The sequence below is a fragment of the Talpa occidentalis genome, unplaced genomic scaffold (genome assembly GCF_014898055.3).
Source record: "Talpa occidentalis isolate TD23 unplaced genomic scaffold, MPIMG_talOcc4v2.1 talOcc4.584, whole genome shotgun sequence".
NCBI classification, from domain to species: Eukaryota; Metazoa; Chordata; class Mammalia; order Eulipotyphla; family Talpidae; genus Talpa; species Talpa occidentalis.
Window position 1 is genome coordinate 9,248 of NW_023604955.1, and position 20,965 is coordinate 30,212.

The following is a 20,965-nucleotide window of genomic DNA, read 5'->3' on the forward strand; positions in this document are numbered from 1 at the left end:
AGGTGTAAATCTGCCTTTGGGAGACGCTGTTTGTTAGGTTTTCCTAACACCAGCTAAAGAGGAGGGTCAAAAGTCTCCCGCGGAGATGACATCAGCAGGAAATTAGGAAAGAGCTTCCAACCGGATCCCTTTTTCACTTACACAGCCTAAAGCAAAGTCTTCAGTTCTCTTACTCGGTAAATGGAATTGTCTTTGAAACTCAGAGCTCACCAAGGATTCTAATTTTTTAAAACTTTCTTTTCAGGCATTTTTTTCTCAGAACCATTAACTTCCAGAGGATCAGGGGAATTTGATCTGAAGGTATGTAATTAACATCACCCGAGACCTCCTACCCCACTTTCCAGCCCTCCTACTGGGATCTCATAATTCAGCTTTTCCCTTTGGTTTATGTATCGAAACTTATAAAAACCTCATTGCCAAGACTGGCAATTTCTGCCTGGATATATTAGCCAGCCCTGGAAAATGAAAGTTTACAACTCAGCAGGAAGTTTTATATTAGTCCGCCAACAAGACAAAGTTTAATAAAGAGATATGGGATTAGAATCTTTAGGAAACTTTGAGGCAAATGGCTGACCTTAAAATAGGACGATGTCTTCAGAAATCAATCATTTGTTTTCTCTTATCACAGGGCTACTAGCAGGCACGATCTCAGATGATCACATTAAGGATGACTTTTTTGGTTTTCTTTTTCTAACAAAATGTGCAATATGTTCTTCTGCTTATAATTTGAAAAACCAGGAACCCAGAAAATTATATTATCTATAACTATATCACCTAGATATAAGCACTCTCTGTTATTTATGTTCTGTTTTTTGCTATGTTCTCCTTCCTTTAGAAAGTCATGTCTTGTTCTGTTTTTTGCTGTTCTCCTTCCTTTAGAAAGTCATGCATGACTTTTTTTTTTTAAATAATAAATTTTATTTTTATATTCCCCCATACAATTGCAAACGCCCCATTCTGACCCCAATCCTTCCCCTCCCGCCCCCCACCCCCAAAAAGTGTCTCTGGTTCATAGTTTTTTGTTGATTTTGATTTTCACTTTCTTATATTCATTTTCCTGGTCCCTTATTTAAGTTTTCTAGATTCCTGCTATGAGTGAGACCATCCGGTATTTTTCTTTTTCTTTTTGGCTTATTTCGCTGAGCATGATCCCTTCCAGCGCCATCCATGTTGCTGCAAACTGCATGTGTTTATCTTTTTTGAATGCTGAGTAATATTCCATGGTATATATGTACCACATCTTCTTGATCCAGTCATCTATTTTTGGGCATTTGGGTTGTTTCCAAAGCTTAGCTATTGTAAATAGTGCTGCTATAAACATAGGGGTGCAGGTGTTCTTTGGAATTGATGTTTCTGTGTCCTTTGGGTAAATACCTAGGAGTGGAATTGCTGGATCATATGGAAGCTCTATGTTTAGTAGGTCCAGAAATCTCCACACAGCTCTCCATAGTGGTTGGACCAGTTTGCACTCCCACCAACAGTGCAGAAGAGTTCCTTTTTCTCCACACCCTCGCCAACATTTGTTGTTGCTAGTTTTTTTAATATGTGCCATTCTCACTGGTGTGAGATGGTATCTCATGGTAGTTTTGATTTGCATTTCCCTGATGACAAGTGATGTTGAACATTTTTTCATATGTCTGTTGGCCATTTGCATTTCCTCTTCAGAGAAGTTTCTTTGTAGCTCTTCTGCCCATTTTTTGACTGGATTATTTTCTTTGTTGTTGCTGAGTCTCATCAGCTCTTTGCAGATTTTTGTGATCAGTCCTTTATCATTAGTGTTGGGTGCAAAAATGTTCTCCCAGTTGTTGGGGTTTCTCTTTGTTTTTGTTATTGTCTCTTTTGCTGTGCAGAAGCTCTTTAATTTGATGTAGTCCCAGCTGTTTATCTTTGCCTTCACTATCACTCCTTTGGGTGATGTGTCTGTAAAGATGTCTTTGATGTGCAAATCCCGTAGTGTTTCGCCTATATTTCCTTCTACATGCATGACTTTCTAAAGGAAGGAGAACATAGCAAAAAACAGAACATAGATAACAGAGAGTGCTTATATCTAGGTGATATAGATAATATAACTAAATAGTCTTACACAGTGAATAGATAACTCAGTGAGGAATATTGTATTGAAAATTTTTGCCAATTCATTCCTTCTCTGAATAGGGTGAAATTTAGTGTAGAAAACACCATAAACTGGTAAATTGGTAGAAAACACCGAATATTTAGGTCATTTACGACTTCCTACACTGATTTGGTGGAAATGAATTAAACTCCAAGCAGAAATCATGCCGTTTCACCTTCACTTTGACTAGCTCCCACTGAGGACATTTTGATTTAGAAGAAATCAGGGTAACTTGAGTTCCCATAAAAACTCCATTCAGACTTTCTAAAAGGTTACCTTGAGAGTGTTGGGGTTAAGTTTTCTGGACTTGCTCTTGAATCCTAGAGCAAGTTAGGGTAATTAGGCAGTTTTAGGGACATTGCAGGAGGGAACCTCTGAAGAGTTTAGGAAGCCTTCAGAGATAAGGGCAACAAGAGGAATGTAATTAATTCCACTGGGAATAATAAACATCCCAGGACCAAGGGCAACATTGTTAACACTGGCCTTGGTTTCCCTCAGGTGATAAAGGGATGTGGAGTTTGGGGAAATGGAGAGTGGTTTAATTTATGGACAAATTAGGAGGGCAGCAGACTCATGTCTGGTAGACCACCGTCCTCCCCTTTGTCTGAGCGCAGGGAAATTTATGCAAGGGGGAGATGAGAAGGGGTCAGCACCAGTGGGCGCCAGCCTGTTTTTCTTCAATAGCTGATGTTTAACTTTCTCTTCCCTGGAATGCAGGGGTGCTCATCTGGGAGACTGGGCCATAAAGATAAATCTGTCAAACAAGGGGGAAGGTGCAACAAATGGGGAAAGACAAACCTGTTCCATAAGGAATGTGAAGATCCCCCGCTCAGTAGCACATTAAGTGAGACAGCCTAGAACTAACCAATCACAAAAAGACTGGTGGAGCTTTAGAATAATGAGGGAAAGAAGGTATATATTCCCTGAGACAGGACTCCACTTTGGCTTCTTTGCCCCTCCCAGGCCTGGTTTCATGGGCTGGGAGTCCCACTTTATTTGTTTCCTTTTCTCCTCACTAAACTTTTTCTTTCTCTAAACAAACCTGCCTCTTCTCGCTTGCTTGCCTGAGCGTCTGCGAAGTTCCTGCTGCTGCTTCGTGAGACACCAACCCGTGGCGGGTCTAGTGGCTGGGGCTCAGCGCTGCCCCTGCAGCCTGGGATCCGTTCCTGGCTGGGAGACTAGGCCTGACAATTCCGGTATCACTCTCAACCCTTGCAAAAAATCTGCCCCCTCCCAGCACTTCTAGAAAAATCTAATGCCTGCAATAGAGGGGGCCTGGATCTGGTGGGCAGACTGGGGAGTTGGGGTCTATATCCATACTCTCTAACATACTACGTTGCCATTTTTCTCTTCCAGGCTGGTCATGATGTCTAAAGGTCAGACATCTGTTTTGGATAATAGCTTTCGAATGAAGCTTCTGAAGATCGATTCACAGCTGGAGGAGGAAGAAGTGGAACATCTAAAGTTTCTCTGCCAAGTTTTTGTCTCCCCGAAGAAGCTAGAGAATTGCAAGTCAGCCTTGAACATTTTTGACCATCTCTTGGCTGAGGAGTGCCTAAGTGAGGAAGATCCCTTCTTCCTTGCAGAACTCCTGTATACCATCAAGCAGTTTTTGTTGCTGCGGCACCTTGACTACAGCAAAGAGCAAGTGGAGCATTTGCTGCCCACTCGAAGGAGAATTTCTCTGTTCAGGTAAGTTGGGGTCTGGGATCAAAACAGGAGGGCTTTCCATTTAGGGTTCCTTTAGGCCTTTGGGTTTAGAAAGGAGGCTGGGATTAAAATCTTCTTATCTACTTCCTTGCATGATACAGTAATTCTAAACCAGGACATCTCTCACCTTCAGCTGCTGATGAGATTGGGAGGCCAGCAAAGCTTTTAAAACCCAGATCTGGGCCTGGTAGTGGCTTCCATTTATTTAGCAAAAAAGAAGTCTACTTCAGCGAAGCAGGGCCTGTGGCTTACTTTTTCCTATCCTCCGCATTCTTAGACAATCCTTCCTCCTGTGAGTTAGATATGAGTCCACTGTATCCAGGAATTTGAGAAAAGAATAATGCACACCTGGAGCCAAATAAACAAAATGAAAAAGGATGATGTGTCTCCAGAATAGGGTCGTTTATGCCATGTCTAATTATAGATTTTTATACATTTTTGGGTGAAACAGAGAGGTAAAATATAGGTATTTTGTTCATTCTCTGACTACCCAGAAGTTGGGGGAGTTTCCTTTTTTCCAGTATTGGACTCTCTATTGACTAGCATCAGGACCACTCAGAGGAGGGTCTGTAAAGTAGGTCTGAATTTCCAAAGCACAGCTAGGAGCCATGTGGGCTTACGGAAGCTGTTTTATGTCTTCTTAGTTTGATGGAAAACAGCACAGGACTGGGATCCAGAAGGCCAGCCCCTGCTGCTCCTGTGTTATTGTGATATCATAGGTCACTTTCAAGTTCAGAGTTATAGTTTTTGAATCTAAAAAGTAGGATTAAAAATTGGCTACTCAAAAAAAAAATTGGTTACTCACAGGTTTTGATAATTTTAATAAGAGATACCATTTGTAAAAGCACTTGATTTACTGTCCTCTGCAATTGTGGGGCTTTATTTGCTATTTCGTATGTCTTAGAACCCTGCTATATGAACTGTCAGAAGATATCAACCAGGAGAACTTAGAGGAAATGGTCTTCATTCTGAAGGATATGATTCCAAAAACCCCTAAGGTGAGTGTGTCACATAGAATGGGGTCTTTATGAGCACTGCTTACTTGGCGTTTGAGAAGATGCTGGAAAGGCATTTTAGGAAGGCTTATTATTATTTTTGCAGGAGGCAGTGTTAAACAGTGGTTAAAAACATTGACCTTGATGTCAAATGGGCCTTGATTGTAGTCCTGGTTTTTCAACTAGCCCCTTGATGTGGGGCAAGTGATTGAATCTGTTTGAGTCTCCCTTTTCTCCTGTCTTCTTAAGGGACAGTCGTCCTACTTCGGAGGGTTACGTGAAATCAGTCACTTCCATGTACATGAACTTGGCGTCTGTATCTGGCACTCAGCAAGCAGGTAGTCAGTGTATAACTGCTGCTGTCATTCACTGTGTTAAGATATTAAAGTGTGTGCTGGACACAAGAAGGAAATGAGGTGTCCAATAAAATAATGGCAGAGTGGGAATTAATTGTTTGCCATCTACAGGAGACAAGATTTCTGAGGGAGCTTAGTGTCTTTTTCAGTGGACTGTATAGTGTCCTCGAAGTGGGATTTTTGTAAAAATCAAATGAGACCACTGCTTGAAGGTGTGCTATTTTTAATATTAATATAATTGTAATCTGCTAACAATCTTGTACATGTTGGTGACTTTTAAAGGCAAGAAAGTAGTTGCATATCTCTTTTCCTCAAAATGTTGTTTTTCCTTTTTTTAAAATAAAGCATTCTGTTTTCTTTTTTCTGAATGTTATATTTTTCAAAGGAGAAAAGCGAATGAACAAAGGAAACAAAACCAAAACCAAAACTTTAGGCGTTTGCAACAGTTGTGGTTGCTGGAGAGGAAGGCATGGGTGGGGGTGGGGTAGAATGGGGTGGGAGTGGGGGGTGGGGGGGATGATCAGTGGTGGGGAAACGTATTACTTAATCTCGGTGTTATCAGCTGCTGTTATGTCAACCAAAAGAAAATAAAAACTTTATATTTTTCCTTTTGACTATAACAACAACTTATTACAAGCAAGTTATTAATTTGGGAAGAGGTTAATTTTCAGTTTACCATATAAAATTACTGTGTGTTATTCAACTGCTATTTATGTTTAATGTTAAGTTCTATAATGTTTGATACACAAAAATTACATGTGACATATATGGAAGTGGACTACTCAGTGACCAGCCACGAACGACCCCATCCAACTTCTCAGTGAGAAGGTCACCAATGGGCCTATATGTGTAGCCTGCTCTCCATCACATTCTCCCCAGATCAACTGATAATTTAATGACAAATAACTTTTTAAAGCATTTTTTAGTTTTATTTATTTTGCATATAAGAGCCAGGGTACAGGCCAGAGATACGGGGGGTAAGAGGATTCACCAGAGACAGACTGAACAGGAGAGGTCTGCTGTGCCATGTGGGTTGGGCCGCCTGACTGGCCGGGGATAGAACTCGTGCTGCAGAGGCTGCAGATCGCTTCATAGTGATACCGGAATTGTCAGGCCTAGTCTCCCAGCCAGGAAAGATCCCCGGCTGCAGGAGCAGCGCTGAGCCCCAGCCACTAGACCCCCACGGGTTGGTGTCTCACGAAGCCGCAGCAGGAACTTCGCAGACGCTCAGGCAAGCAAGCGAGAAGAGGCAGGTTTGTTTAGAGAAAGAAAAGTTTATTGAGGAGAAAAAGAACAGAAATAAAGTGGGACTGTATAGTGCACCGGGTTCTTCATAGTCAGAGGCAGCTGACAGTCAAGCCTGTCCTCCCATCCTGGCCCGTGGTTTGGGCTGGCCCCTCCCTCCCTGGAGAGTGGGACGGTCCCTTTTTTAGTGCCCTGTGTGATGGCACAGAAGGCATGGCCCTAGGGACAGCTTCTTGCAGCTGAGGTGTCCTGGTTGCAGGCAGTGGAAGTAAGCTGGCAGCCCATTAAGAGGTTGAGGTCCCAAATGCCCTAGGGCGCATGGGGCCTTGGGTGAGTCTGAGGTAGCAGGGTACTAACAATGGCAACTGCCATTTACTGGCCCTTCTCTTGCCTTTCTCCCTTTCTTTTTAGTCTAGCTAGTCCCCTCCATATTACTGTAGGCCTTGAAGGCCGTGTTTAAAAGTGTTAAAAGGATTTTAGGCCCTTGATTTAGTCTCTGGAGTTTGCACCTGATGTCAGAGCAAGACTAACTAATGAAGGAGACCGAGACCGTTAAATTGTTTGTCCTTTTTAGGGTCTAGATTAGTATACCTTTTTATAGCCTCAGTAAATTTAGCCTGAAATGACTGGCTTATTAGGTTTTAAGAAGTCTTATGTGTTGGGGCCTCCCCGGTGGCGCAGCGGTTGAGCGCTGGGTTGCGAAGCTGCACGCGGCCTCTGCGGCGCCGGTTCGATCCCCGGCTGCTCCCCGGCCACCGGAGGAGGGTCCCACATGGCGTGCAGACCTCTCCTGCCGCCCGCTGCTCCCCCCAGCAGTGTACTTCGGTCCTTCTGCCTGCTCTGCTCCCTGCTCTGGCTCTGGTGAATTCTCTCACCCTCCCGCGCTTCTGACTGTACCCAGTGCATGTACAAACAAACAAACCAGCAAACAAATAAATAAAGCATGCCTCTATAAAAAAAAAAAAAAAAAAAATAAAAAAAAAAAAAAAAAAAGAAGTCTTATGTGTTTTAGAATAATTTTATTTGTTTAATTTATGTCAAAAAGGTGAAACAATTCTATAAGAATACTTTCTATGAGGTATTAATATACCAGATTGACTCAGTTTGTTTTCACAACAAGAAACAATTTTATATATCAAGATAACTAAAGCCTGGTGCCACACAGGTGCACAACTGACATTTAAGTTAACCAAAATATTTCATGGCAAGTTACTCGAGAGCAAAAAAATTTTCTGTCAAAAATCCCTCACTCAGACCTTTAACACTCTCCTTTGCCCTTTTTTTTTTCCTTTTAAAACACAAACACCCCTCACTTTACTTGTATCCAGAATTATCACACCCTAGTTTCCAATCTTTGCATTGTAAGACACCATAATAGCTGTTACATTATCATCTCTTTAGACTACACAACTCACACAGACACATCTTTTAATTTTTTTTATTTGGGATGACATTAAACTTTAGTTTTCTTACAATAAGGAGTAAAATGTAAACCTGAAAGTTCAGTAAATGGTTAATAATTTTTTTTACTAAACTTAGCAAAAACCTTAGTTTGGCTTTAGTTTTTCCTTAGAACTGGAATTTTAAGTCAACTGCAGAGTTGCCACTGTACCAATTTTATATACCAAGTTTTTCTTCGGCAAGCACTAGATAGATTGACAAAAGCAAGAAAAAAATTAGACACTTAATACCATAAACATTTTTCAGTAACTTGTCCATATGACTTTAGATGTTACCTTGAATTTTGTAAAGAAATATAGTCATTTACTGGGAGAATGTATTGTTTTCTCCAAGAGGAAAAGACAAGTAGATCAGTCTTCCTGGAACAAGATCTTATCAAGAGAAGTTTAGATAAAAGCCTAGAAGTAAGTTTGTTAGCATAGGCCAGGTTAATTATTATTTCCTTTGTATACTCATACAAATGAGTAAACACATTTAAACAAAGTACAGTATTAATACCAACATTAAAACCTTAAGGCATGTATGCTTTAAACCATTAAATTTTGAATTAGTTTTTCTTTACCACAATTTTAGATCACGATCTCAAAATTTAGGATTTTTTTTTATAGGCACCATTTATAATTAATCCTCCGGAGGCAAAAAGTAAGAACAAAGAGATCTCTTGATTTTTATTTAAAATTTTTGGCCATGTGCAGTAATTTTAAGAAACAGTTATTTTTACCAATATTTGTAAAGACACGGGGAAACTACAAGTCAGTAAACTCCAGTTCTTTAGTATCTATTTGTTTGAGTTTGACACATCCATTTAGCCAAGTTTTTTTTTTTTTTTTTTTTAAAGATTTATTTATTTATTTATTTATACAAGCACTGAGTACAGTCAGAAGCGCGGGAGGGTGAGAGAATTCACCAGAGCCAGAGCAGGGAGCAGAGCAGGCAGAAGGACCGAAGTACACTGCTGAGGGGAGCAGCGGGCGGCAGGAGAGGTCTGCGCACCATGTGGGACCCTCCTCCGGTGGCCGGGGAGCAGCCGTGGATCGAACCGGTGCAGCAGAGGCTGCAGGCAGCTTCGCAACCCAGCGCTCAACCGCTGCGCCACCAGGGAGACCCCATTTAGCCAAGTTTTTAATATCCTTTTTATATCAAGCAGGTTTTTAATGACATAGAAGTTAGAATCCTTTCATAGAACAAGTATCCAATTTTAACCCTTACTTAAAACCTAGGGTCCAACCAAGAAAACAACAATTTTTAAAGTCAAGCATTTTGAGTTTGTATTTTTAAGTATTATCATTTGGCTTTACATTGTTTTAGTTTTGTTTCACTGAGACCAAGCACATTTTTAAGACAAAAGACTTTTTTTTTTTTTTTTTCAGAACCATGTATGTATGGGAAGGACAGGAGAAGAGGAAGAATAAGTTCTTTACAGTTTGCCTGTTTTTAGACTCTTATCAGAAATTAATTAGTCTTAATAAGAAACCAAACTTTTACAGGTCCAATAAGCAATTTAGAAGTTTTTACTCAACCAAAAATCACCTTTTATAGCTCGTTAGCAAGTCCAAAGTAACTCAGCAGTTTTTACCTTTAACAGTCTAGACTTTAAAATCAGAAAAACACAGGGAAATAGAGCTTTTTCCCTAGCATGAACCAAAACAGTTTTTCAAGGTGGACAAAGGGAGAGTCCAGTCCCCCCACAACTGGAAGGCAGCAGAGACATACCTATAATCTTATCACTGGAGAAAAAGTCCAGGCAGCTGCTTGCTGAGATCAAAGGCAGTCTTTTTTTACCAGCCAGTTGTAGTGGGTCCCTTACTTCTTAGTTCCCGCATTTTACCTTTTGCCTTAACTGTGACAAAAGAGGGTTAGCTGGAGAAGATGCCCTTATGGCCAAATTGGGCTAGTTTATAAAGAATGTGGCTTAAGGGCATGTCCCATGGAATTGAGATAGAGCATTTTATGGTCTCTGTAGCAATAAAAGAAAGGTACCCGGGCCTCCCCGGTGGCGCAGCGGTTGAGTGCTGGGTTGTGAAGCTGCCCGCGGCCTCTGTGGCGCCGGTTCAATCCCCGGCTGCTCCCCGGCCACCGGAGGAGGGTCCCACATGGCGCGCAGACCTCTCCTGCCGCCCGCTGCTCCCCTCAGCAGTGTCCTTCGGTCCTTCTGCCTGCTCTGCTCCCCGCTCTGGCTCTGGTGAATTCTCTCACCCTCCCGCGCTTCTGACTGTACCCAGTGCATGTATAACAAAAAACAAACAAACAAATAAATAAATAAATAAAACATGCCTCTATTAAAAAAAAAAAAAAAAAAAAAAGAAAGGTACCCGCAATAGCAGCGCAGAGACAAAGCAGGGACATTCCTGCAGTTAAGTCAGAGGTCGTCCCATCCGACCAGGACAATGTATTATGGCCTCTCGACTGGCTTTCAGCTCTAGGATGCAGGAGAGATGTCGAGACTTGGGTCTAAGTGACTTACTAAGAGAAGTAACAGGTGAGATAGGAGACAATTACTCCTGAAAATTGGTCTCAATTCTAAGATGCAGGAGAGATGCTTGCCTCTTTTGCATGGCCGACGAGGAGGCTCCCATCTGCAAAAAGGAATGAAAGCGGGTGTCCAACACCAGCTTCTTTCCCCAAAGGCAGAGAAAACCTATAGATAGGCCAAATTAAAACCTATAGACAGGTCAAATTATGGATTTAGGGTCAAATTGAACCCAATTCTTAATCCACTTCTCCCTTGCCTTTTACCAGAGGCGTCCCTCCATTTAAACTTGGAGCTCTAACTGTGAGTGATCAACAGTTTCCTCGCATGAAGTCCACTGGATTTAATCAGTGTGACCGATGTATCTCTGCCTGTCTCCCACCAAACAGACAGGTGTGGGGCGCCGGACTTTGTGGGACCCTACCGGCGACCCCTAACCAGTCTCTGTGCAAAGGGCATCTATTCCAAGCTTCTAGTGAGCTTATAATAAGCCATTCTCCTCATCTGATGAAAGACCCTGAACACACCTGAACAGTAGAGACTTAACACAAGCCACAGACCGAGTCCTGTGACCTAACTTTTAATGATGTCCATTTGCCAGACAACAAAACGGATTCCTTTTTTCTTAAGTCATAGCCCTTGAAGCAGCAGTAGCCCAGAACCTGATATTTGCTTGTCTTAAACTCCCTTTTGGAAAACTGTCATGAGACAAATTTATAATACCAAAGGTATAATTAATTAGCTGGACCTAGGATTTGAGGCAAACCTGTACATACATTCCTGTCATAATATGAAACTTAGCCTCTCCTGCCTGTGCCAACCGGCAGGATTAAAACAGACACCAGGGAAAAGGCTCCCAGGGGTGCCCCAAGATTTTTATAAGATCATTTTGTACCTTAGGTTTATAAGTTGCCTTGATAGAAGCTGAAAGAAGTCCGTCCTATAGGGGAGGGATCAAGAAGGTGAAAGTCCCTTTTTTTTTTTTTTTTTTTTTAAACTGTTTGGCCTCCGTGACTCTCGCCTAGGTGCCGACCTAGCAGAACGCCTTGTCTGAGCCATCGGATCTCCTGGGTGTCCAGGGTTCCAAGGGTCACAGCTTGGCCGTTCTGAGCACCCCCGGAGTCCACAGATGATAGAGGAAAGTAGGAATCAGTGACAAGAGAATCTTGACATTCCCACTCAGCAAGTGGGGGATCAGGAAGCCTTGCCAGCTGAGAAACCTGTCACCCGAGACTTTAAGAATGGCGGCCTCACGCTAGTCGCTTTTACCGGGCCGACGGGTGCCCATTAATTTTTTGCAATCAAATCAAGGACAGAGAAAAAGTTTGTGAAATGTCTACTGCCTGTCTGAAACCCACAGGTAACAGACAAGTAAATCAGTTGCATTGCAAGAGAAGGAAGAATGGAAAGGGAGAGAGAGAGCAAGGAAAGATAAGAAGAGCCATTCAAATAATCCTAACAGGGATCTGAGGCCAGGGTAGGGTTCTGTGTCAGATCCTGTGTGGTGCTTAGTGAGCAATGACTTTCCCAACTGTCACATTGGGACCATTCATCCTCTACTGGGTCTCGGCAACTCCTCCTCTGCTGAAGGCAAGGGAGGATGGCCTGAGCTGCTGGGAGATCAGCCCCTTATGTGCAGCTCCCGGACGGCCTCTACATGACGTATGTGCCTAGCTCTTCGGAGACTGGAGTCCCTCATACGACGACAACCAGATTTTTATTCTTTGACTGGCAGATGGGCTAGTCCCCTTACCTGGTCTGGTCACCAGTTTATCCTTCCACAGGAGGTTTTAAGGCAGTCGCCCTTTGGCATCTACTGACTGTCCTGTGCCCTCTTTATGGCCTCTTTGATAGCTCCAAGAAAAAGAAAATGTTTAGCAAAAGAAGCTTAGGACAAGCTGAAGACAGAGAAAGTTTGTGCCTCTTGGCTCACTTACCTTAAATCTTGTGAGATCCCGAACGAGCCCCCAAAATGATACCGGAATTGTCAGGCCTAGTCTCCCAGCCAGGAACAGACCCCAGGCTGCAGGGGCAGCGCTGAGCCCCAGCCACTAGACCCCCACGGGTTGGTGTCTCACGAAGCCGCAGCAGGAACTTCGCAGACGCTCAGGCAAGCAAGCGAGAAGAGGCAGTTTGTTTAGAGAAAGAAAAGTTTATTGAGGAGAAAAAGAACAGAAATATAGTGGGACTCCCAGGCTATGGAACCAGGCCTGGGAGAGGCAAAGAAGCCAAAGTGGAGTCCTGTCTCAGGGAATATATACCTTTTTTCCCTCATTATTCTAAAGCTCCACCAGTCTCTTTGTGATTGGTTAGTTCTTGGCTGTTTCACTCAATTTGCTACCGAGCCGGGGATCTTCACATTCCTTATCGAACAGGTTTGTCTTTCCCCATTTGTTGCATCTTTATCTTTATGGCCCAGTCCTCTGGACGAACATCCCTGCATTGAAGTTAAACAGCTGCCCCTCTAATGTGTCCATAAATTAAACCACTCTCCATTTCTCCAATCTCTGCCTCCCTTTACCACCTGAAGGAAACCAGGACCAGCGTTAACAATGTTGTCCTTGGTCCTGGGATGTTTGTTTTTCCTAGTGGAATTGGTTACATTCCCTTGGTTGTCCTTATCTCTGAAGCCTCCCTAAATTCTTCAGAGGTCCCCTCCTGCACTGTCCCTAAAACTGCCTAATTCCTAGCTTGCCCTGTGTCTCAATAGTGCGGTGCTTAACCCCTTGCACCAACCACCAGGGAGGCACCGCTTTTTTTTTAAATTTTTGCATAGAAAACTGGGCTGTAGGCCAGAGGTGTGGGGGATGAGGATTCACCAGAGATAGAGTGGGAATAGAACAGGCAGATTTTATTTTATTGAACACCTCATTTCCTTGTGGTGTCCAGCGCACACTTCAATATCTTAACACAGTGAATGACAGCAGCAGTTATACACTGACTACCTGCTTGCTGAGTGCCAGATACAGACGCCAAGTTCATGTACATGGAAGTGACTGATTTCACGTAACCCTCCGAAGTAGGACGACTGTCCCTTAAGAAGACAGGAGAAAAGGGAGACTCAAAAAGATTCAATCACTTGCCCCATATCAAGGGGTTAGTTGAAAAATCAGGACTACAAACAAGGCCCATTTGACATCAAGGTCAATGTTTTAATCACTGAAATATTCTGCTGAGGGGAGCAGCAGGCAAGACAGGAGAGGTCTGCTGTGCCATGTGGGTAGCTCCCTGGCTGGGATAGGAATCAAACTCTGGAGGTAGCAGTGATAGTACTGAGATTTGACCCTTACACCACCAGGGAGGCAAATAATTTTTTTTTTTAAGAAAAATTACTGTGGTGTGGGAAGCTGTTTTTACATGTGGTAGATCAAATGAAGACAGTATTAGTGATTTATTAAACATGTTTCCTAATGTTTCCTAGTGTTAGGCCAAGGGATTTTAGCCCTGAGAGATTTTAGTCTTCTTGTGTCCTTCAATTGGTTGCTTCTTGTTCCTTTCTCTCAAAGATTGGTTGTGAGCTCCTTCTAGTTGGGACTGAGTCTTCTGCATCATTTTATCCCAGAACTTTAATGAATCAGTTACAAAGTAGTGCTTTGAATGAAGCAAGAATAAATGGGATGATGCGATCTTCCTCCTTTCGTTTTGAGAAAATGGCATGAACCTTTTCTGTTTTATAATTTTACAATGACTAAGGGGGTTGGTTAGTGAGGAGAACTAAACCACAGTGGGGATGTGCAGAGATACACTTACAACATTCTCACAGTTGTTGCTCCTTCTTAGATTTTTTTCCTTCTGTCTGTAGTATCTGGAAGCTTTTTTTTTTTTCCCACTTTTTTTTTTTTTTTTAGTTCCCTGGCTGGGATGGGGACCCCGCTCAGGCGGTAGTGGTGAGAGTGCTGAAATTTAACCCTTAAACCACGAGGAAGGCCCTCAACAAATAACATTTTTTTTTTAAGAAAAATCACTGTAGAGTGGGAAGCTATTTGGCATGTGGTAGATCAAATGAAGACAGCTTTTATTTTTCTTCTTATAAAAATCCTACCTGAGTACAGAAAATGATATAAAACAAGCATATAGCTTAATGAATTATGAAGTGAATATACGTTTGAGAACACTACCCAAGTGAAGAAATTGAAATTTGCCAGCCACTCCAGTAACTCCTCCGTCTGTCCCAGTGCAACCAAGGCCTGTTCTGACCCCAGAGAAGTCACCATCAGGTTTTTATAACCACGTTCTTATACTTTTTAATGGTTGTATCACTTACCTATGCATCTCTACATCTCAAGTACAGTCTTGACCCATTTTTCTTTTGAGTGCCTTTTAATCTGTAAAATAAACTCATCTCTCCCAAGTCCTTTTCTTTTTCTTAAAATTGATCTGTGGAAGAATTGCAGGGCAGTGACACCACAGAATCCCCACCTGTCTGGGTTTTGCTGATCATGTGATTGGTGTATTCCCCTTGCTCCTCTGTCTTCTGCTTTCCCGGCAGATGGATTCGGAGGCTTCATCAGACTCAGATTAGATCCTTTTGGTGAGACCTGAGGTTTTTTTGTGTGCTGCACTCTTTCATTAGGAGGTAGACAATGCCTCATTTTCTCTCTTTGATATTAGCAATGGTAGACCTGGAATCTTTCCTTTCCTCATCATGCCCTGGTTTTTTCCCATGAGAACTGAGAATTCCAAGACTATAAACTAAGTGCTACAGATGCTCATAGGGTTGATACTTATGGGTTGATGTGCAGGGTTGGGGGGAAATTTCCCCTACACCTCTCAGTAGTTGTATTGATAGAACCAGGACATGGGCTATAGCTGGAATAGACTCACTGCCAGGGTTTCTTCCCTTCTTTGTAGATTAGAGATTTGCCCTGAGGTGATTTTGCCTGTTGCCTGGACCCAGGTGCTTTAAACTTGGGTTAATGGGGCCTCCCTGGTGGCACAAGGGGTTAAGATGCAACCTATGAAGTGATCCACAGCCTCTGCAGCACAAGTTCGATCCCTGGCCAGGGAGCTACCCACATAGCATAGCAGACCTCTCCTGACTTGCCTGCTGTTCCCCACAGCAGTGCATTTCAGTCAATCCACCTGTTCTGTTCCCCATTCTGTCTCTGGTGAATCCCCTCACCACCCACACCTCTGGCCTGTACCCCAAAAGAGTGAAGAGGCTGAGTCCTTCACCCATTTACAACCAGATGATACACAAATAAAGACTATGGTCCCTAGGGGGTGAAACCAGATGACCATGTCAGGAGTGCATAAAGAGGCAAAGGGGGTAAGAAAAATATAAATATAATTGTGTTTGGAGCATTACTGGGCAGCACAGTCCAAGAAGGGAAGGGATGGTGATGATAAGGAGCCTCCTATTTGTTCACTGAAGGACTCAGATCCACAATCTCAGTTGGTGTGCAAGACAGAGGGTTCTACCTGTGCAGAACCATGGGCACAGAGGAGCAGATATCTGTGAGAGAATGCTGGAGTAGTGGATTAATACTGACAAAAGTAGATGCTATACAGCGGGATAGCAACCAGGCAACCAGAGTTGGAGGATGAAATGCTCCACACCCCTTAACAGAAGTGCTGAGGATAGTGGACAGACTTCAGGACTGCTGGTCTCCCCTGGATGAATCTCCTTTCACTGCCTCCTCTTTCCTTCTTTATTCCCTGATCACAATGTTGGTGCATTGGACCTGTCGAGGGAGGCTCATACTTCTTTGCCTTTTTGATTCTCTACCTGTCTCTGGAATTTCTTGAAAACTTGTACTTTCTCTTTTTATTAGACTGGTTACACAATCTTAACTGATTTTGTAATCTTAACTGATTTTAACTGATCAGTTAAGATTTTCTAACTCTGACCTTTCTCTTGCTTGTTGATTTTGGGGGATCTTATTTGAATAAATACACACACACACACTTTCATTAACCTTATCTTCTTCATTCTATTGTTGAACTTCTTGAGAAAACGTTCCACACACATACCCAGAAAAAAAAAAACCCACAAAAACAAAACAAAAAGAAAATTATCTACACGCACTCTTTTTCATTAACTCTAATTTATTTATTTAAATTTTTTTTTCACTATTTTAGCCACATTTCAAAGCATCTAATATGATCTCAGCTTCCATTACTCCAATGAAATTCTTTTTTTTTTTAAACTTAAGTAACATAGGTTTATTACATTGTATAGGTTTCGGGTGTACAGTGTTATAAATCAACATCTGTATCTACTACATTATGTTCACCCACCAAAAGTCTAATTTGTATAGGTCACAATTGACTCCTTTTACTTGATTCGCCCAACCCCTTACCTCTTTGTTTTTAGTAATGAATGCAATTTTGTTTTTAGAGTCTAAGAAGGTGTTTTTGTTTTGTTTTGCTTTTTCATTCGTTTTTTTTTTTCTTTATCTCAATAAAACTATCTTGCCGAATCTCCTCATAACCAGATTTTGAGTTTCTTGTCTTTTTCCTCATATGGGTTTTTTGGTGTGGAATGTCCTTTTTTGTGTTGGCAGTGAATTGCCTGCTGGACATGCAGGTGAGGTTATTTTTTTTTTAAGATTTATTTTTATTTATGCATACAAGAGCTGGGGTACAGGCCAAAGATGTGGGGGTGAGAGGATTCACCGGTAACAAAACGGGGAACAAAACAGGCAGATTGACTGCCCCCCGTACACTGCTGAGGGGAGCAGCAGGCGAGTCAGGAGAGGTCTGCTGCACCAAGTGGGTTGCTCCCTGGCCTGCCGGGGGTCGAACTTGTGCTGCAGAGGCTGAGGATTGCTTCATAGGTTGCGTCTTACCCCTTGCACCACTAAGGAGGCCCTGCAGGTGAGGTTTATTAAGTGAATGAATAATCAGCAGGCAAGTAAATGTGACTCTACTGATTCTCTTACAGAGCTCTCTAAGTTTCCTGGCATATTTAGAGAAACAAGCTCTAATAGATGAAGACAATCTGAACTTACTGGTGGATCTCTTCAAAAACACTAAGCCTATCCTTATGAGAAAGATAGAAAAATATAAAAAAGAGAAAGGTAACTCACTTATGCTTGTTTCTTGTACCATACCATGGGAATTCTTAAACCAGTATCAATTGTATGATATTTACTCATCATGTATAATATTATTGGTCGTGTATGAAAAGGCAGAAATCTCCATTTGTTCATTCAACACATATTAATTGAATGTATACTTTGTGCTTCTAAGGTATAGCTTAGAACTAGGACATAATTCAAACCTGACTGCTTCACCATGTACCAATATGATAAATATTTGAATTTTCCTGAATAAGAGCATATTCATGAATCTTGTTACTCCATGCCCCTATTTTAATTCAGTGAACTAATCTAGTGTGCAAATTTGGTTAAAAATGAAACTAGCTGAAAAAAACACTCTAAGGATTCTATGAAAAAATATTTGAGGAACAGAATATATGGTTTTAAATATGTAAAATCTCGAATAACTGAAGCATTGAAAAAGTGCGTTGTGTAAGTAAACATTGTAAAAAATAAACACTTTTTTTCTAACCATCAAGTTATCAAGTGAGAAATAAAATCCGGAAGTTTGTAAGACTTGGTTTTCCTCATCCTACTGCTGTTTCCCTGTAACAGCATCCATGCCAGTTAACATCCGGGGGTGGTCAGATTATTTTGGTCATTTGAGCTCTGGAGAGGACACACTAGTTTTATGTAGTGAATGTTTACATTTGTCTCAGTGTTTCAAGGATTGAGCTTTATACCAGAGGAATTATAGTTTTATTTTTCTACAACTTACCTGCTGTGTAACCTCTACAGTGTTGAAAAGAAAACTCTTGCTTTCCTCTGCTGCTTCTCACACTAACACTTCTAGAACTGTTCTGAATTCAGCTGTTTAGATTTTTCACACCAAGCAATTCAATTGTCTATAGGCACAAAATTGGGTGTTCTACAATTTAGTTTCATTCTGGAACTAACCAGAATTAGCATAGATTCCACAGGTTAAGGACCCGTACCCCGAGCTTCTTCCACTTCTGGCCAATTTCAAATAGCAGGTCCCTGTATGACCCACAACCTGTCTCACTGCTATAAATCATGGTTCCCTTGACCTCCTTACTCTCAGGTTTAATGATTTGCTAGAATGGCTCACAGACTCAGGAAAACGGGTTATGTACTAGACCGATAGTTATCATAAAAGGTAAAATTCAGGAGCAACCAAATGGAAGGGATTCACAGGACAAGGCATGGGGGATGGGGCTCTTTTTCAGGTGGTTCAACCTCCGAGCATCTCCAGATGTTCACCAGCCTGGAAGCTTTTCGAGCCCCTTGATTAGGATTTTTAAAAAGTTTTATTTATTGTTTTGGCATAGAAGAACTGGGGTATAAGCCAGAGGTGCGGGTGGGGGTGGGGGTGAGAGGATTCACCAGAGACAGAGTGGGGAGCAGAACAGGCAGACTGACTGAAACACACTGTTAAGGGGAGCAATGGGAGAGATAGGAGAGGTCTGCTGTGCCATGTGGGTTAACCCTCTCACCAGGAACAATAGAGATGATAGCACTGAGACTTAGCTCCTAGGCCACCAGGGAGACCCAGATTTGTTCATTTATTAATTTAATTTATTTTTAATGGAGGCTTCATTATGTTATAGGACAGGGAGAGGGGCAGCCAAACCTCGCAAACCTTCCTATTCTATATAGGGTTCTGTCCTCTGCTGCATTAACACAAAACATGAGACTTTAATGGGAAGGAACTTTAATACAATTAGGAAACAATACAGGAAAGGCAAAGAACCTGGTTTCTAAATCAAGCACCCAAAGTTACCCGTCCCCTCGTGGGTAAAACTCCATCCAAATGGGATTGGCCCAGAGCAAGGCCCCAAAGCCTGCCACAAGTCTAAAGCATCTTCCAGGGGACCCACAGAAAAGGGTCAGAAACAACCAGACAAGCCCGGAAGAAAAGAGCAAAATCAAAATCAAGATAAAAGCTGCCATTGTTACCTCCCCACTGGTCTCCACCCACATCTGTGTTACCCCGTCCACAACCAAAAGACAAGCGCAGTTTCTTCACGTGTCTCTAGGCTCCATGTGCCTCCCCCAGGTCTCCTTCTGGCTCCATCCTGCTTCCTTCCTTCCTCAGTGTCCTCTGTAACTTCTCTCCCTGCTCAGCTCCACCTGCCCTTGGTTGGGGCAGGAAACCTGGAACCTCCCCCTTTCCTGGGAACCACCTTGTTACAATTATGGTAGGCATGGTTGATTACGTAAATGGCCCTAATGATTCACTCAGCCCCTCTGTCTTTCCAGAGTTTTGGGTGGGGCTGAAAGTTCTAACCCTTTAATCTCAAGGATTGTTTCCTGACAAACAAGCCCCATCCTGAGGCTATCCTGGGCTTCCAGCCATTCCATTAGCATACAAAAAAACACTTGTTAAATATCCAAAGTTTTAGGAACTGTGTGCTCCTAAAAGGAGAAGACACCAACTATATCGCCAAATATATCATAGATGTCACTATTTTAACATTGACTTTCAAGGGTCTTAAGAATTTGGGACTAATTCTACCATTTAAGATGGAAAACTAAAGGACCAAGAAGATGGTAGGTATATAGATTTTAGACTTTTCTTTACGTGTGATCCAAAGACAAAATCCATTCTGATTGGGCTATGAGCTCTATTTAAGGATCACCTGGATAATTTCTGAGTTTTCCTGAACCTTGGTGTTTCCTTTAGTATTTTCAATTATTAAAAATGACATTATAATAATAAAAATAAAATAAAATTTTAAATAATAATCAGTAACATACAGTGTAGAAAGTAAAAAGGCTCTCCTACTGCCAATTCATTTCTTAGAGATAACCACAGTTTTGAGAATATTTTTATAGCTTTTCTCCTATAGAGAGATAGTTTTGTGTATGTAGATTGATAGATATAATATACATTTGACCAAGATCATGCTAATCATATTCTATAACTTGCTTTTCTCCACCTAATATATCTGACATCTTCCCATGTATATAATATAGATAAAGCTCATTCTCAATAATGGTTTTATCAAGTACAGGGGAAAATTTCCCAGACCTCTGGATTCTCTCAAATTGGCTGATCAATTAACATCAAACATATTAGTAGGAGAAAAGAACAAATTTAATTTACACATGTATGGAGAATCTACATGACTAAATTTTAAAGCAAGTGAGACAGACCTGAGGTTTATATCCTTAGCTAAGAAATTGAATAGGTACCTGGAGCACTGAGGTGAGAGGAGGTTCCCATGTGGCAAGGAGTGATGCCTTCATGTGACAAAACCTTGACTCTAGATGCTTACCTTTCTTTTTTTTTAAAACATCTGTGTTTTATTTATTTGTTTGTTTATTTATTTTAATTTATACAAGTACTGGGTACAGTCAGAAGCGCAGGAGGGTGAGAGAATTCACCAGAGCCAGAGCGGGGAGCAGAGCAGCAGAAGACTGAAGTACACTGCTGAGGGGAGCAGCGGGCGCAGGAGAGCCTGCGCGCCATGTGGGACCCTCCCCTAGTGCCGGGGAGCAGCCGGGGATCGAACCGGCGCTGCAGAGGCCGCGGGCAGCTTCGCAACCCAGTGCTCAACTGCTGTGCCCTAGATGCTTACCTTTCTTTAAGGGAGGTTTCTCTAATAAAA

General features: G+C 42.0%; 1 protein-coding gene across 3 annotated transcripts; it reads left to right on the forward strand.

Annotated features, from left to right (window-relative positions):
- Window positions 1–229: 229 nt before the first annotated feature.
- On the forward strand, window positions 230–17,771 carry LOC119260153 (caspase-10-like). 3 transcript variants are annotated; one of them, XM_037529028.2, is made up of 4 exons: window positions 230–300; window positions 3,470–3,805; window positions 4,728–4,821; window positions 17,237–17,771. In XM_037529028.2, the coding sequence occupies exons 2-4, from the start codon at window positions 3,477–3,479 to the stop codon at window positions 17,516–17,518; spliced, it is 705 nt and encodes a 234-aa protein (XP_037384925.1). In that variant the 5' UTR covers window positions 230–300; window positions 3,470–3,476; the 3' UTR covers window positions 17,519–17,771. The 3 variants fall into 3 exon arrangements, with proteins under 3 accessions (XP_037384925.1, XP_054543792.1, XP_054543791.1); XM_054687817.1 differs by lacking the exon at window positions 17,237–17,771 and adding an exon at window positions 9,251–9,878; XM_054687816.1 differs by lacking the exon at window positions 230–300 and adding an exon at window positions 1,723–3,309.
- Window positions 17,772–20,965: the final 3,194 nt, after the last annotated feature.